At 38.8% G+C, this 13,690-nt stretch overlaps 2 protein-coding genes across 2 annotated transcripts; one reads left to right on the forward strand and one right to left on the reverse strand.

Moving 5' to 3' along the window:
• Positions 1-1,084: 1,084 nt before the first annotated feature.
• LOC119498901 (RING finger protein 11-like) lies at positions 1,085-5,268 on the forward strand. Its single transcript, XM_037788017.1, has 3 exons — positions 1,085-1,718; positions 3,172-3,341; positions 3,698-5,268. The coding sequence occupies exons 1-3, from the start codon at positions 1,596-1,598 to the stop codon at positions 3,867-3,869; spliced, it is 465 nt and encodes a 154-aa protein (XP_037643945.1). The 5' UTR covers positions 1,085-1,595; the 3' UTR covers positions 3,870-5,268.
• A 2,004-nt stretch (positions 5,269-7,272) lies between these two features.
• rpe65a (retinoid isomerohydrolase RPE65 a) lies at positions 7,273-12,203 on the reverse strand. Its single transcript, XM_037788016.1, has 14 exons — positions 11,984-12,203; positions 11,526-11,608; positions 11,219-11,369; positions 10,903-11,010; positions 10,550-10,691; positions 10,301-10,448; positions 9,994-10,075; positions 9,778-9,910; positions 9,541-9,680; positions 8,921-9,050; positions 8,706-8,820; positions 7,974-8,068; positions 7,777-7,888; positions 7,273-7,694 (listed from the first exon to the last, which is right to left on the reverse strand). The coding sequence occupies exons 1-14, from the start codon at positions 11,992-11,994 to the stop codon at positions 7,549-7,551; spliced, it is 1,596 nt and encodes a 531-aa protein (XP_037643944.1). The 5' UTR covers positions 11,995-12,203; the 3' UTR covers positions 7,273-7,548.
• Positions 12,204-13,690: the final 1,487 nt, after the last annotated feature.

A 13,690-nucleotide genomic window follows, 5' to 3' on the forward strand; every position in this document is an offset into this window, starting at 1 on the left:
AAAGCACATACTGTGTAGTCTAAAGATATTACATTCAAAACATATTATTACATCTTTAACAGACAGATCAGAAGACAATGTTGTTTGTGGTGCTGAAAATTACTTTAAAAATCTGGCCCAAATGTTGTGATAAAAGTATAACTAAAGAAAAGATAAGTGAGAGATTCTGGCTCATTTTCTACAAATAGAAGGATGAAATTTAAAAAACATAGCAGGGTGTATGTATGCCATGCAGGATTTTAAAAATGTTTTCTTGAACATTCTTGGATATACAGATTATTTTAAGGTAAAACAAACAAGTTTTGTTCCAATTTAGTTATCTTCAATAACTAATAATAATAATAACTATAATAATAACTAATATTTTTTAATATAAAATAGATGATCGTTTTGAATTAGTTATTATTGTTATTATTATTATTAATAACAACAACAATAACAATAACAATAATTATGATAATAATAATAATAATAATAATAATAATAATAATAATGAATTGATCAATGGAGTAATTATTCAAGATTCAAGAGTTTTATTGGCCATTTGCACCTAAGTACATTGGAATTCTGAGCAGTTTACACCGAGTCAGCTTTAAGAAAAGAAAAAAGGTAGAAAAGTCACAAGGTCATTACAGTACAAAATAAGTAGCACATTCAACTCAACACAATAAATAAATAAATTATTAAAATGTAAAACGCCCTCACTGTTGTCAATAAATAAACTAAACTACACTCTGTATAGGAACAATACCCCCAGAATACAAATATACAGTATATATATATATATATATATATTATGAATTATCAACAAATGATTATTGATAATAATAATAATAATAATAATAATAATAATAATGATAACAACAACAATAACAATAATAATAATAATAATAATAATAGTAATAATAATAATAATAATAATAATAATAATAACGAATTGGTCAATGGAGTAATTATGAATTATAAACAAATTATTCTTGTTCTTTATCTTTATTTTATTATGACTATTGAAAGGGGGCGGGACTTCGGCTCTGTCGTAGAAACCCACGTAGAAGGAAACCATCCAATCACGACGCAGAATCCCACCTTGACGTCATATCCAACGGACCGATAACATGTCGTCCGGTTGAAGAAGAAAGGAGCTAGCTAAAGGAAGCAAACTGTTTTAATGTTACTCACCAAGTTCACATACGGAAATGTCGCCTCAGTCCAACACTCAGGACCATTAATGTCACAGCCACAGCTGCTGCTGAAGTAGACATTTAGTAGAAACAGTGATTCTTGCGAAAGGAATGAGCGATACTCATCAAGGAAGTCATCCAGCTGGCTAGGCGAGGCTAGCTGTGTTAGCATTGGGAGTTCTTTGTTTTGTTTTCCAGCTGGAGCTCCATGTCAACATGAGGAGAAACTAGTGTTGCTGTCACATCTGACGTTTTATAATCATGTCCATGGTGTGTTTAGCAGTGTGTAGTTGAACTGTAATACTATTTGTTACTGGGATATTAGATAAATAACATTAGCCACCTAAAGAGCAACTTTAGCCAGAAAGATCTGGTTTTAACGTCGGACAGGACAGGGACTGGAGACACGAAGACATGGGCAACTGTCTCAAGTCTCCCACATCAGACGACATCTCTCTGCTTCATGATTCCCAGTCAGACAGGGCGAGTTTCGGTGAGGGGACAGACCCAGACCTGGAGCCTCCTCCACCCTACCAGGTAAGAGATGATGACATTAAAGGTCCCATATTATAAAAGAAAGTGAGATTTTCATGTGTTTTATTATAAAGCAGGCTTACATCCTATCTTAATACTGTGAAAGAATCGAAACACTCAATCCACAGGGAAATACACACAGCCCGTATTCAGAAACTCTGCATTCGAAACAAGCTGTCGGGATTTCTGTCCATTCGTGATGTCACGAATATACAATATTTAGACCCTTTACACAATTTTAAATGTCAAACATTATAAATGTGTCCCAGTTTATATCCTGGTTGCAGTGTATGTGAATGTCATCAGCTGACAAAAAGTACACATGGACCCAAGCTGTTGACTAGCAATGTTAATGCAATTCTGTTGCAATTCCGTCAAAATGTGCTAAAACGGAGCGTTTCAGACAGAGGGTAAATACAGGGTTATTCAGGCAGACAGTGTGAGGAAAATAAAGGGTTTTTTGAACATTAAAGCATGTAAACATGTTCTAGTAGAAACACAAAATATGTATGTATGAACCTGAAAATGAGCATACTATGGGACCTTTAAGACAATAAAAGTTACCTGTACAGGTAGGACAGGTGCTTCAGTTCAGTTCAGTTCAGACAACTTTATTTATCCCCAAGGGGGCAATTCATTTGTAGCATTCCCAGTCCATACATACATACATACATACATACACACATACATACATACATACATACAACAGACAACCAATAATTAGTTAAGTCGAAGGAAACATATTAAAGGCATGGGGCAGTTGGAGGGACAAGTTACAATAAGAACCATATAAATACATAGGATTATGACAATAAAAGCCCCAAAAATAAGAAACAATATATAAGAACAACATATCTTAAAGTTCCTATAAATAACAGTAATTTAAAATGTGTATGGTCTGTGTTCAGCAGCTTAACAGCAGAAAGGAAAAAGGACTTGTAGTAACGATTTGTTCTCCTTAAGGGCACATTATAACGTCGGCCTGGAGGCATCAGAGAGAATTCAGCCGAAAGAATGTGATCTGGTTGGCTGATCATTTTATAATGCTTTCTCAGCCACCTGTTTCTCCCACATTGTGCCCAAGTCCTTCTGCTGAACTCCACTAATCTTGGAGCACACTTTGACTATACTATTTAGACTGTTCTTGTCCTTCACAGATAACCCGTTGGCTTATATTGTTAGTTATAAGCCTAAATGCCAATATGCAGAAGGTAATGTAGGTAAATAAGCCGTCTTTCATGCCTGTGGCCTTGATTATAGTAACTACAGTAAACATCTGAGTAAGCAAACAGGTTTTACAGTATTTATGATTAACTGGCCTGTCAAGAATATCCACAGCTGCTTTACTTTTCAGTTTATTTACCAGTCAGACGGCTTTGTAAAAACAAAAGTGAGCTGATCCAGTAGGATAATTGTCTTTGTTTCATTTTGGGTGTTTGTTTTTGTCTGTTACCAGGAGCAGGCTCACATGCCCATGTACCATCCCACGCCTAGTCAGGCCCGTCTGGCCACCCAGCTGACCGAGGAGGAGCAGATCCGCATAGCTCAGCGCATCGGCCTCATCCAGCACCTCCCTAAGGGGGTTTATGATGGAGGGAAAGACGGCTCAGAGAAGAAGATCAGAGAGTGAGCATTTTTGTATTTTTTGTAGTGTTTACACAGACGGAGGTTGTAGGTCATTAGAGCAGAGCAACATTGACTAATTCAGACATGATATTTTTTTGTACTCCTGACCTCAGTGTCCATATTGTGACACTAAAATGTGACTAATATTTAATACTCAAATAAGGATGCCATGATATGACTTATGGTCCAAGGGAAACAAGTCATTTGTAAGGGGCATAAAAAGACCAGTAAGAGACAGCAGTAAAGTTATATACAGATATTACTGTAATCTAAGTCCTAGATCATTTGTAGTCTCACGTCACAGTATCAGCTTTATACTGGTGTGTATTTAAGCTCTTTATTTCATCTGTTTTCAGATGCGTGATCTGTATGCTGGACTTTGTATACGGGGACCCCATCCGATTCCTGCCCTGTATGCACATCTACCACATGGACTGTATAGACGACTGGCTGATGAGATCCTTCACCTGCCCCTCCTGCATGGAGCCCGTGGATGCTGCCCTGCTCTCCACCTACGAGACCAACTGATTTTTCACCCCTCCTCCCCCAAATCTTAGCTCAAACACGGCCCCTCCAGCCCTAAAACACACACACACAAACCCAACAGCTGCCCTCTTACAGATTTTTTCTTTTAGAGGAGCTAAAAAAAAATGTGTTGGCCGTTTTCTTGCACTTTGAAAAATTCAAAATTTACTCACCCAATGTTGGCCTTCCATACCCCCAGGTCTGAATAATAAGCTGGTCTTAAACATCAGTTACACAAAACTGTTTCCAGACGACCCTGCATGACTGTGTTTGTGTGTCTGTCTGCTGTCGGTGAGCACGTAGGGTGTATGTGTGAGCTGTTTGATGACTGCATTTCCACTTGAGCCGGTCTCAGTGGTTTCTCCCCGACTCCCCCCAGTTCATTCCCAGTTACTTACATAGGCCTTTTACCCCTCTTCGGGAATAGGCCGTCGACAAGGCTTCTCCACCCATCTCTATCCTGGGCCTTTCTCTTCAGCTGGTTCCAAGAGTAGCCCGATCCCAGTTAGTCGTCATTAAAATGGATAATTAGGATAACAGATGATTGACCAAAATGATACGAGGTGTTGCTAGAAATCTGTTGGATTCAATTTGAAGTTTTCTGTGGCAACGGTAAGACTTCCTCAACATATTGATCTTCTGATGCTCTCACATTAAAATGGCCCTACACTTTGGATGTATGGGAATACACAGCTGAAGTTTACACTGTTGATGTTAGATAATAAAGAAGAAAATCACTCTCCAGTTTGTCAGGATTACAAAAAAAATATACACACATTTAACAGAAATCACCCAAAGTTTAATGTACACATACAGGAGATTAAAGGCTACATGATATTCGGCCCGACTTTAAAAGAAAATGCTTTGAGTTGAAGGGAAAATGATGTTGTGTAACATGAATGTTTCACCAGGCGGTGTGTAAAGTAGCTGGCAGCCAATGTAAAGGGCTCATTTGTGCATGGGCAGGTGGATCAGTCAGTCGAAAATTAGAAACGCTTGCACACACTTTTCATCTGATCCAGAGATTTGCACTTTACTTATAGGACAGTATCTAAACAATATATTAATATATGTACCTTATAACCTTGCACTATCAATACTTCATTCCTTTATTTCCTGAGATGCAAAAGTTATATAACTGAAAAGGTATTTTCAAAGCTGTCAGTAGTCACTTATCACATTGAAGTAAGCCTGAAGATGTATTTCATGAAATCTGTGATTCAGTAGTGTGAGCCTCCGCTTTGTTCCGCTTGACTTTTGATTCTTGTGTGTTTTTTGTGTGTAAGTGACGGGACAGAGGCTTGCTCCAGTTTAAAGGACAAGTTTGACATTTTGACACAATGAGATTAATCTGATTCTGTGCGTTAAGTAGGGAGCTAGAGCCAGCAGGCGATTAGCTTAGCCTAGTATAAAGACTGTAAGTAGAAGGAAACTGCCAGCAAGGATCCGAAGCTCAGAAATTCACCTACCAGCACGTCTGAAGCTCAGTAATTTGTGGTTTTAGGGCGAAGATATACTTAAAACTGCCTCTTATATCCTGCAGCCGTTTGGAGCGTCGGTTGTGTACGTCCTCAGAAACGTACGCGATGCAAAGGCGTGGTTAAAAAGCAAGTATTTCGCCGGCCTTAGGGGCAATTAAGTGTTGTTCGACAACAAATTGTAAAGCATGCAATTCCCTGTAAAAAAGTACAGATTAAACAAACAAGATATATCATGTTAATTAATAGATTATAGACGTGCTGGTAATCATTGTTTTTAACTCTGTTGTCAGTCAGGCTAGCTGTTTCCCCCTGCTGCCAGTCTTTATGCTAAGCTAAGCTAAATGCCTCCCTCGTCTACCTTCTTATTTGGCGTACTGACATGAAAGAGGTATCGATTTGCTCATCTCTTGACAAGAAAGTGAATAAGCATATTTTCCCAAAATGTTGAACTGTTCCTTTAAGAAATAAAAGAGGCTGAATTTGAGGTGAACTTGAAACTGTTTAATTTTGAATCCACTTTAAGTAATTTTCTTTATGTCACGTTTTTTTTTGTCTTGTTACACTATAATTATTGTTGCTTTATTTTCATTCACTGTAGCAGTAGTTACAATCATTTCCTTTTGTGGCATTGTTTGGTGAATGTGTGGCTGTCGTTTTTTCTGTTACCTGTGTTTTATCTTTTTGTTACATTTGTGTAAGATTCACTTTGTATTTAGGATTGTAAGAATATAACTTTTACACTGGTTGAAGCCTGACTGTGCACACCTCTGTCCCAAATGAATTTCAGAGTGTGAGAGACTTCTTTTATGTGTACAACAGAGATATCAAGTTTTCCGTTGAGCTTTTCCTTTGCTGTGTTTTTCATTTTAAGTTTATTCTGAAAATTAATATTTCCTGTAATCTTGTTTTATTTCTTTCTTTTTGGAAGGCTAAAAAGCCGTCATGTAAAAAAAAAAAAAATAAAGAGAAAAAAGCATATTTCTTATTGTTTAATTCAGAACAAGCAGTCACTCCACTCCATCTAAAAAACTCTGTTGGCATCAATCAGGCAAAGTGAACTAAATGTGCACAAAAGGGCAGATTTGTGGCCCTATGGTTACCAAAACAAGAGAATACAGACTGCACGATTGCAAAAATATTCCTTTGAGCCTTTCATTAATGCAATCCTTAAATCTGGCAGTGGAGAGTAGAACGTGACAACATTATTAGGGTTCTCCATTTGACTCGTGCAGCAAGCGAGCCCAAGCCGTATTAGTAATGTTTGATGCTTTGTTTCCTCGCCTTGCATCAGCTGGAGAGGAAACGTGTGATTCAAATTGAGTGTTTTATATATGTGACGCACAAACATGGAATTATAAAAACAGAAGGTAACTTGTCCAACACAAGATTCATTCAAACCAAATGGATGCCTTGTTTATGTACATGCATCTTACATACAATGAAATGTGGTTTATGTTGACTCATGACGTTGTATATAAGGGCCACACATCCATTGTTGTGTACTTAAAAAGAATAATGGATTGCAACATGCCCTTTCTTTTGTTCTTTCTTCCCTCAGATTAAGCAGTGACACAGTTAATCAGCTTTGCTGTGTTGCAAGATCTGCACGAGATTCAGACACAATAAGGACAGACTTAGTCAGAAAGGTCAGTTGTTCAACCGCAACCATAATAAGATTTGGTGTGGAAACATATTAAATCTCTACAAATATCTCAAGAATTTAGGATAAAGGATTATTTGTACTAATTGATTTTGGTGAAGTGTGATTTGAGCTACGACACATCAAGAGAAATGCCTGCTTGTTATAAAAGTATTTAATCCAGTAAATATCCTGTTTCATAGAGGATTGAACCCCAGTTAAAGGACTGTCCTTTTTGCTCCATTTACTAAAGTGCTACTAAATAGCTACTAGTACAAAACAACCGTTTTGATTTCACCAAATTTATTTTTCCAACCATGAAATATTCATGTGACACAGCATGTGAACATATCCATATATTTATTAAACCAATGCTTAAAATTCAGGTTTAGAAATACTAGTACATCCAGCAACTAGAATCAAAAAGGCATGTCAGTTCACACATTATTTTTTATTTAAAACCCACGTCAACTGAGAACGCACAACCATGTGGTCATTATTTATCCTGTCTTTAATACCCTTGTAATGGCTGACTACTGTTCACACCCCGAGGAAAGCACCGCTAGGGTTTGTACATCCCATGAAAGGTGACAGGCATGCTGCACTCCACCTCGGCCCTGGCGATCTCAGACAGATCCTTGGCATTGAGGATGAGGAGGTATCCTGGTCTCTGGGAGCCCGGAGCCACCACGATGGTCAGCAGCACTCCTGAGGACGCAGCAGCAGATTATCATGAAACAATTTTGATCACAGTGAGTGTAGGATTATGTTTCTATTGCTGTTGACTTACCATCGTCCTCGTCGATCCCATCAGGAGTCTGAACAAACAGGGGCTCTGAGGGGTAGGAGTCTGGTTCTTGCCATACCCAGGTCTCCTTGGTCTTCACATTCAACTTGCAGATCTACACACAACAAAACCAGCAAATGAAAAAGCTTGTTTTTACACACTCTGAATCACTTCTAGTTGAAGGTATTTAGTTAACTTACCCTGTCTGGTATGAAATGGTTGAGACCCAGGCCGTAGGCGTACGTGTAATTCTTCCCTGCGTACCTCTCGTAGTTGATCTGAGGGAACTCAAAAGCTACAAAAACAACATTAAAATGATTACATAATGAAGATATTTCCTCTATATATCAAAGATTAATGTGTCCACCATGATTGAGTGAGTTAAAGGGCCAGTGTGTAGGATTTTGGGGATCTATGAGCAGAAATGGAATACAATGTTCATAACTATGTTTTTATTAGTGTATAATCACCTGAAACTAAGAATCGTTGTGTTTTCCTTAGCTTAGAATGAGCCCTTCATATCTACGTAGCGGGTCCTCTTCACGGAGTCTGCCATGTTGCTCCGCCATGTTTCTACAGTAGCCCAGAAGGGACAAACCAAACACTGGCTCTAGAGAGAGCCATGTTTTTACGTTACCTGAAGGCCACGTAGTTCTCCGACACGCTTGTGAAACTGCGGTAACGTGAGCCGCAGAGTGCAAAACCGTGGAACCGTCGTCTGACTTCCGTTGCTCCTAAAGTATTGTTATCATGGTAAGGATGTCTTCTGAGCAGGTGAATGGCGTTACCACAGTTTTGCACTCAGTGGCTCAGGTTACCGCAGTCTCGGAAAGGGAGGAATGAGTGGAATGGTACTCAGTTGGTTGTAATCAGCACTAGATGCCACAAAATCCTACGCACTGTTCCTTTAAATGTGTTGGATGTGTTTGCACCTTGGCGAGGCCCGGAGAACAGTATCTCCGGCTCCAGCCAGATGGTCCCATCAGCGTGCATCACCGCTGTGGCAGTGGTGTACGGCAGGCAGACAAGGTTCTTCCCCTGCTCCTCCTACACGATGAAATGAGAACAAATAACATCTGACTGGTATCTGATTTGTATCTGTAGGTGGCAACTGGTGTCCTTCTGATGAGCAAAACAGGTGACTCACCCTGTGGACGTCCAGAGGAATGACATATCTGCGGACCTCCGGCTGTGGCGCCATCATGGCTGCCTTCTTCACCTCTTCCCAGTTGGCTCTCAGGTTGGCCAACCAGAGGTAGTTGTAAACAAACTCGAACCTGCATAAATGAACAAATCATGAGCAACAATATCTCTGTATCAGACAAATCTGCAGAAGATGTACAGGAAGGTTTAAAGAGGACCTATTATGCTTTTGTGCTTCTCTCTTTCCTTTAGTGTTTAGTTTTATTGTTGTATTCTTTTTTGTGCATGTAAAAGGTCTGCAAAGTTATAAAGCCAGAAGTCCAGTCCAAAAATAGTTACTCTTCCCCAAAGAAACACTGCTCCTGAACTGCCTGAAATGCCTTGCTTGAAATCCCGCCTTTTCTTCTGTAACGTGGTGATGTCACCAAGTAACTGCAGGAGCTCAAACAGAGCATTTCAGACAGAGGGTGAAAAGAGGTGCTTTAGCACAGCCAGTATGAGAAAAATAAAGCGTTTTTTGAACATTTAAAGCATGTAAACATGTTCTAGTAGAAACCCCAAATACAAATATGCTTCTGAATATGAGCATAATAGGTCCTCTTTAAATAAAAGTCCAACATTTACCCTTTCCATCCACAGAGGTCAACAACAATGAAGCCTTGGTCCTCGTAGGTGTTGATGTGATGAAACATGCCGATGGGCGCCCCTTTGAACTTGTGATCTATGTACTCTCCTGGGTCTTTCTTGGCAATGTGAAACAAGGTCTATAAAACACACATTAGAGTAGATATTATGAGATTTCAGGGGCAGAGACGTTGATAATATCAAGGGGAAGAATCACGAAAGATATCAAGTTCTTACTCCTTGGCTCTCATTGGACTCAAAACAGTCCATGTAGTTGGAGCCTCGGATGCTCCAAGCACTCAGGAATTTCAGCAGGTTGATTTTCACCGGCGTCTCCACAAAGACAAAGTAGTTTTCTGACATGCCGAAACTGAAATTGTTAAGAAGAGACTGTCAAAACTTGGACTTTCCCATGACAACACCGATAACATACCTAATGGAGTCTACCCACACCTGTGCACATAGGCGGGCTTGAACCTCTCAGCACTGGGGAACTGCACCACCACCTTGGACTTCTCGATGGGATCAGACTTATCTAAGAAAAAAGAATATTTTGAGCTGTTTTAATTTAGCCAGCTCCAGGGGTCTGACCCTGAGACAGAAAACATTTATTTTCTTGGTTTTTGAGAGGTAGTCACAGTGATTCCTTTAACCCCGAATTACCATTCAGCAGCATATTTTGGTTAAACAGAAAGTTTAAGGAAAGGTCAGAGGAGTTATCTGCTGTTGTTATGTGTGTGGTGATGCCGATGATCCGAACCTTTCTGTGTGGGTGGAATCCTGACAATGTTGTAGGCCAGCGTTGCTCCTTTTCCCATGCAGTTGCCAATGTTATACACTGTGCCATCTCTCTCAATGTGAGGGTGGGCTGTCACTCCATTAATGTTGATATAGTTGCACATGTCGACCTGCATAGAAAATAATTTTACTGCGCTTTAATATGAAGAAATGTACAGTTCTGAAGTTTTTTTTACACCTCAAATTCTATGATATATTTGCATTGATGTACCTTCTTCAGCGTCTCCAAGGTATCAACGTCTACTTTAGTGATGTAGTTGGTTTCTGTTACGGCATAGAAATCCTCACCAACAGGGTAAACGTTCACCAGGCAGTTGTCTGTGACCTCAACACCCTTGAAGTAAGAGAAAAACCTGCAAACAAACAAAAATATTACAAAGTCTGGAGAAGCAGATGTAGCATATTCATCAATGTAATGATGAAAGAACGCAAAAGGATAATACTTTATACATTTATTTCAGATGAGTTCGCCAATTTTAAAGTACTTTGCATTTTAATTTCTTTTTACTCTAAAAAGCATCCAGATGATAAAAAAAAAACTCCTGTGTGTTAAGTGCAACCCACCTGGAGAAAATGTTTTTGCAGGGGTCGGGGTACGCAAAGGTACCAAACTCAGTGATCACCACACGCTTCTCTGTGATGGCTCTCACGTAGGCATCTGTTTTGACAAACCTAAATGGAGAAGACGATTTTCATCCATACCATTACACAATATATAGGATATAATTTTATGGTGTTGATGCAGTTGTTTGTGCAGCTTTATTCGATTGATTTTAAATGAAGTTTCTGCAGGTTGATTTTGCTAGACGGCAGTAATGTAAATGATGCAAAAATAGCATTAAAAATGACAAAACACAAGTATTGTCCTTTAAGGTCTTACTTCCGGAAGTAGGTGACCTGGCCGTTCTTGAAGTCGAATTTGTGCATGAGGGCCTGGCCATCGAAGAGGTGATAGAAAGGTTCATCTCCAACCTCAAAAAGCCCAGGGCCCAAACGGAGAAGACTTCCCTTCAGAAACGAAGGAATACGACCTGTAAAGCGCCAACGTAATAAACACAAATCAGAGATTGTTTTTGAAATGTACAGATTTCAGAGCCTACTTTCTGTTCTCTCAGAAGAAAGAAGATAAACTACGTCAAAGGGAACTACGTCTGCAATCTATTTCTGTGTGAAAGATGCAAACAAACCTATGACTGTTGCTGGAAGAGGCTCAGCCAGCTCCTCACATGTCTCAAAAATCTTCTTGTAGCCACCAGCTGGGTGTTCAAATCTGTTATCAAACAGCAAAGACATCAGCCAACGTTGCAGCCAAGAAAATTAATGAAATTTCCAGCAAGTTAAATGCACAAGTCTGTTAGTTGGAGTTATTAAAAGCTGTATTTCTGGCAGGTCATGCAGTTCAACATGTAAATCCTTCAGGAGCTTAATCAGCTGCAGGCACACTGACCATTCAAATCACAGGATCAAGTTAAAGAAATGTATGTAGAAGAGCTAAATGACATTATAGATATTTGCAAATCACGAAAAAGCACACTTTACACATCACTGAGTAAGCTAGTTTTCAAATATGCTGTCCCCACTTCCTTTTGGTAATCAATATGAGATAAAAACATACAATTGTAATAGTTATTCATCAGAAACTCACCGGCTGACCATGTTTCCGTCTTGTTGTGGCACCACACAAAGCAAAACCTCACTGGTCACTTCTGAACTGGACTTCTCTGGTCTCCCAGTGGATTTTGGGGTATTTATTTGTCTTAGTCCCCCTCACAGTCACTGAAAATCTGCCCTGTAAACTTCTCTCCTGGCCAATCATGTCGCACCGTGAACAAGAATCCCATTGTGCCAATATCCTCTGCTGGGTGACCCAATAGCCGCCCCCCTCTGAAACCGGATTTATGGCAGAGATATTTATTGCACAGAATTGGCAAATGTGTTGAAATTGTGCATGTGATTGTTTTCAATTGTTGTGCTTTAATGTATGCCGAGTCATACTAAGTGCAGTATATTTTCAGAGCATTGATGCAATGTGTAGAGCTAATACAGAACAAGTAAACAGAAGTGATGTGGATTTTAAGTTCAGTAATTCAGAATGGGTGTGATCCACATTAATAGTGAATTTATAGAAACATTGAAATTACAAGTAAATTGGAACAACCACTTTATTTTAGATTAATGTTTTTCTTAAATAGTACAGTAATAGAATGATGATCTATTGTGAAACAACAATAAGAATGAACCTTCACAGCTATTATTAGGCCGTCTTACACACAACTTTAATTGGATGAAATGTTGCCAGTTGTGTGTAGCCGTTATATTGTACAAGATGGCCTAATAGTTTTCTGAATGAGGACCTATTGTGAAACAACAACAATAACAGTGAAACTTCACAGCTATTATTAGGCGGTCTTGTACAATATAACAGTTACACACACAATGTTAATTGGATGAAATGTGGCCAGTTGTTCTGAACTCTGAATGCCTTAAGTTAGCTTGTCTCAGTGCAACTATAATCCAGGTGTAGGGATTATGCTCGACGTAGCCTAAAGGACAAACGCTGCATTGTTCCTCCTGGGAAAGAACACCATTAGTAGGGAGAGTTTCACCAGAAGCAGTTTTGTCAGGGTTGTGACGTGGCTCCCTCAGCCAATACACGTGGACTGAACTTAATTAGCGATATACTGTATAACATTATTATGATGATTTATTAATACAAAATGAAAGGGTCAGTTATCGAATACTAACAAGGCACTGTGTGTACTTAAAAGTATACTTTTATAAACTAAAAAGTGGGCCAATTTAGTCCCAAGAAGTATTAAAGTAATACTCACACAAGTACATACTAGTATATTGATATAAGTATACTTACTATATAAAGTGTATATATATATATATATACTTCCAGTACATTAGATTTTAAATCAAATGGCCCAATTTGTCCACCAACTGTATCCTATAGTGAAACAAACATGCATGTTACCTTCACACATTACTTTCAGTCACTCTGGAAAACAATTTTTATACAGTTTAATAATAAATAGCCTAATAATAACTTAATTTATACCTTTTAAAACTACAAAGTGCTTAAGAGAAGAAAGCTGTACCAATCAGATACAAGATCATAGTCAGCAAATAAAAATAACACATAAGACAGCAGAAGTAAAAATAATGGATAAAGGTTCACATCGAGAACAGATAAAATAAGAAGCAGATAAAATATCTAAGAAAAGGCCAATTGGCAAAAGTGAGTCTTGAGAGATGATTTAAAACAGTTTGACAAAACAATCCCAACTCAAAGTCCACTGCATAGCGTTTTCTGGGCTTTCAACCATATCACATGGTCCTCATCAGT

This window comes from Sebastes umbrosus, chromosome 12 (genome assembly GCF_015220745.1).
Source record: "Sebastes umbrosus isolate fSebUmb1 chromosome 12, fSebUmb1.pri, whole genome shotgun sequence".
NCBI lineage: Eukaryota > Metazoa > Chordata > Actinopteri > Perciformes > Sebastidae > Sebastes > Sebastes umbrosus.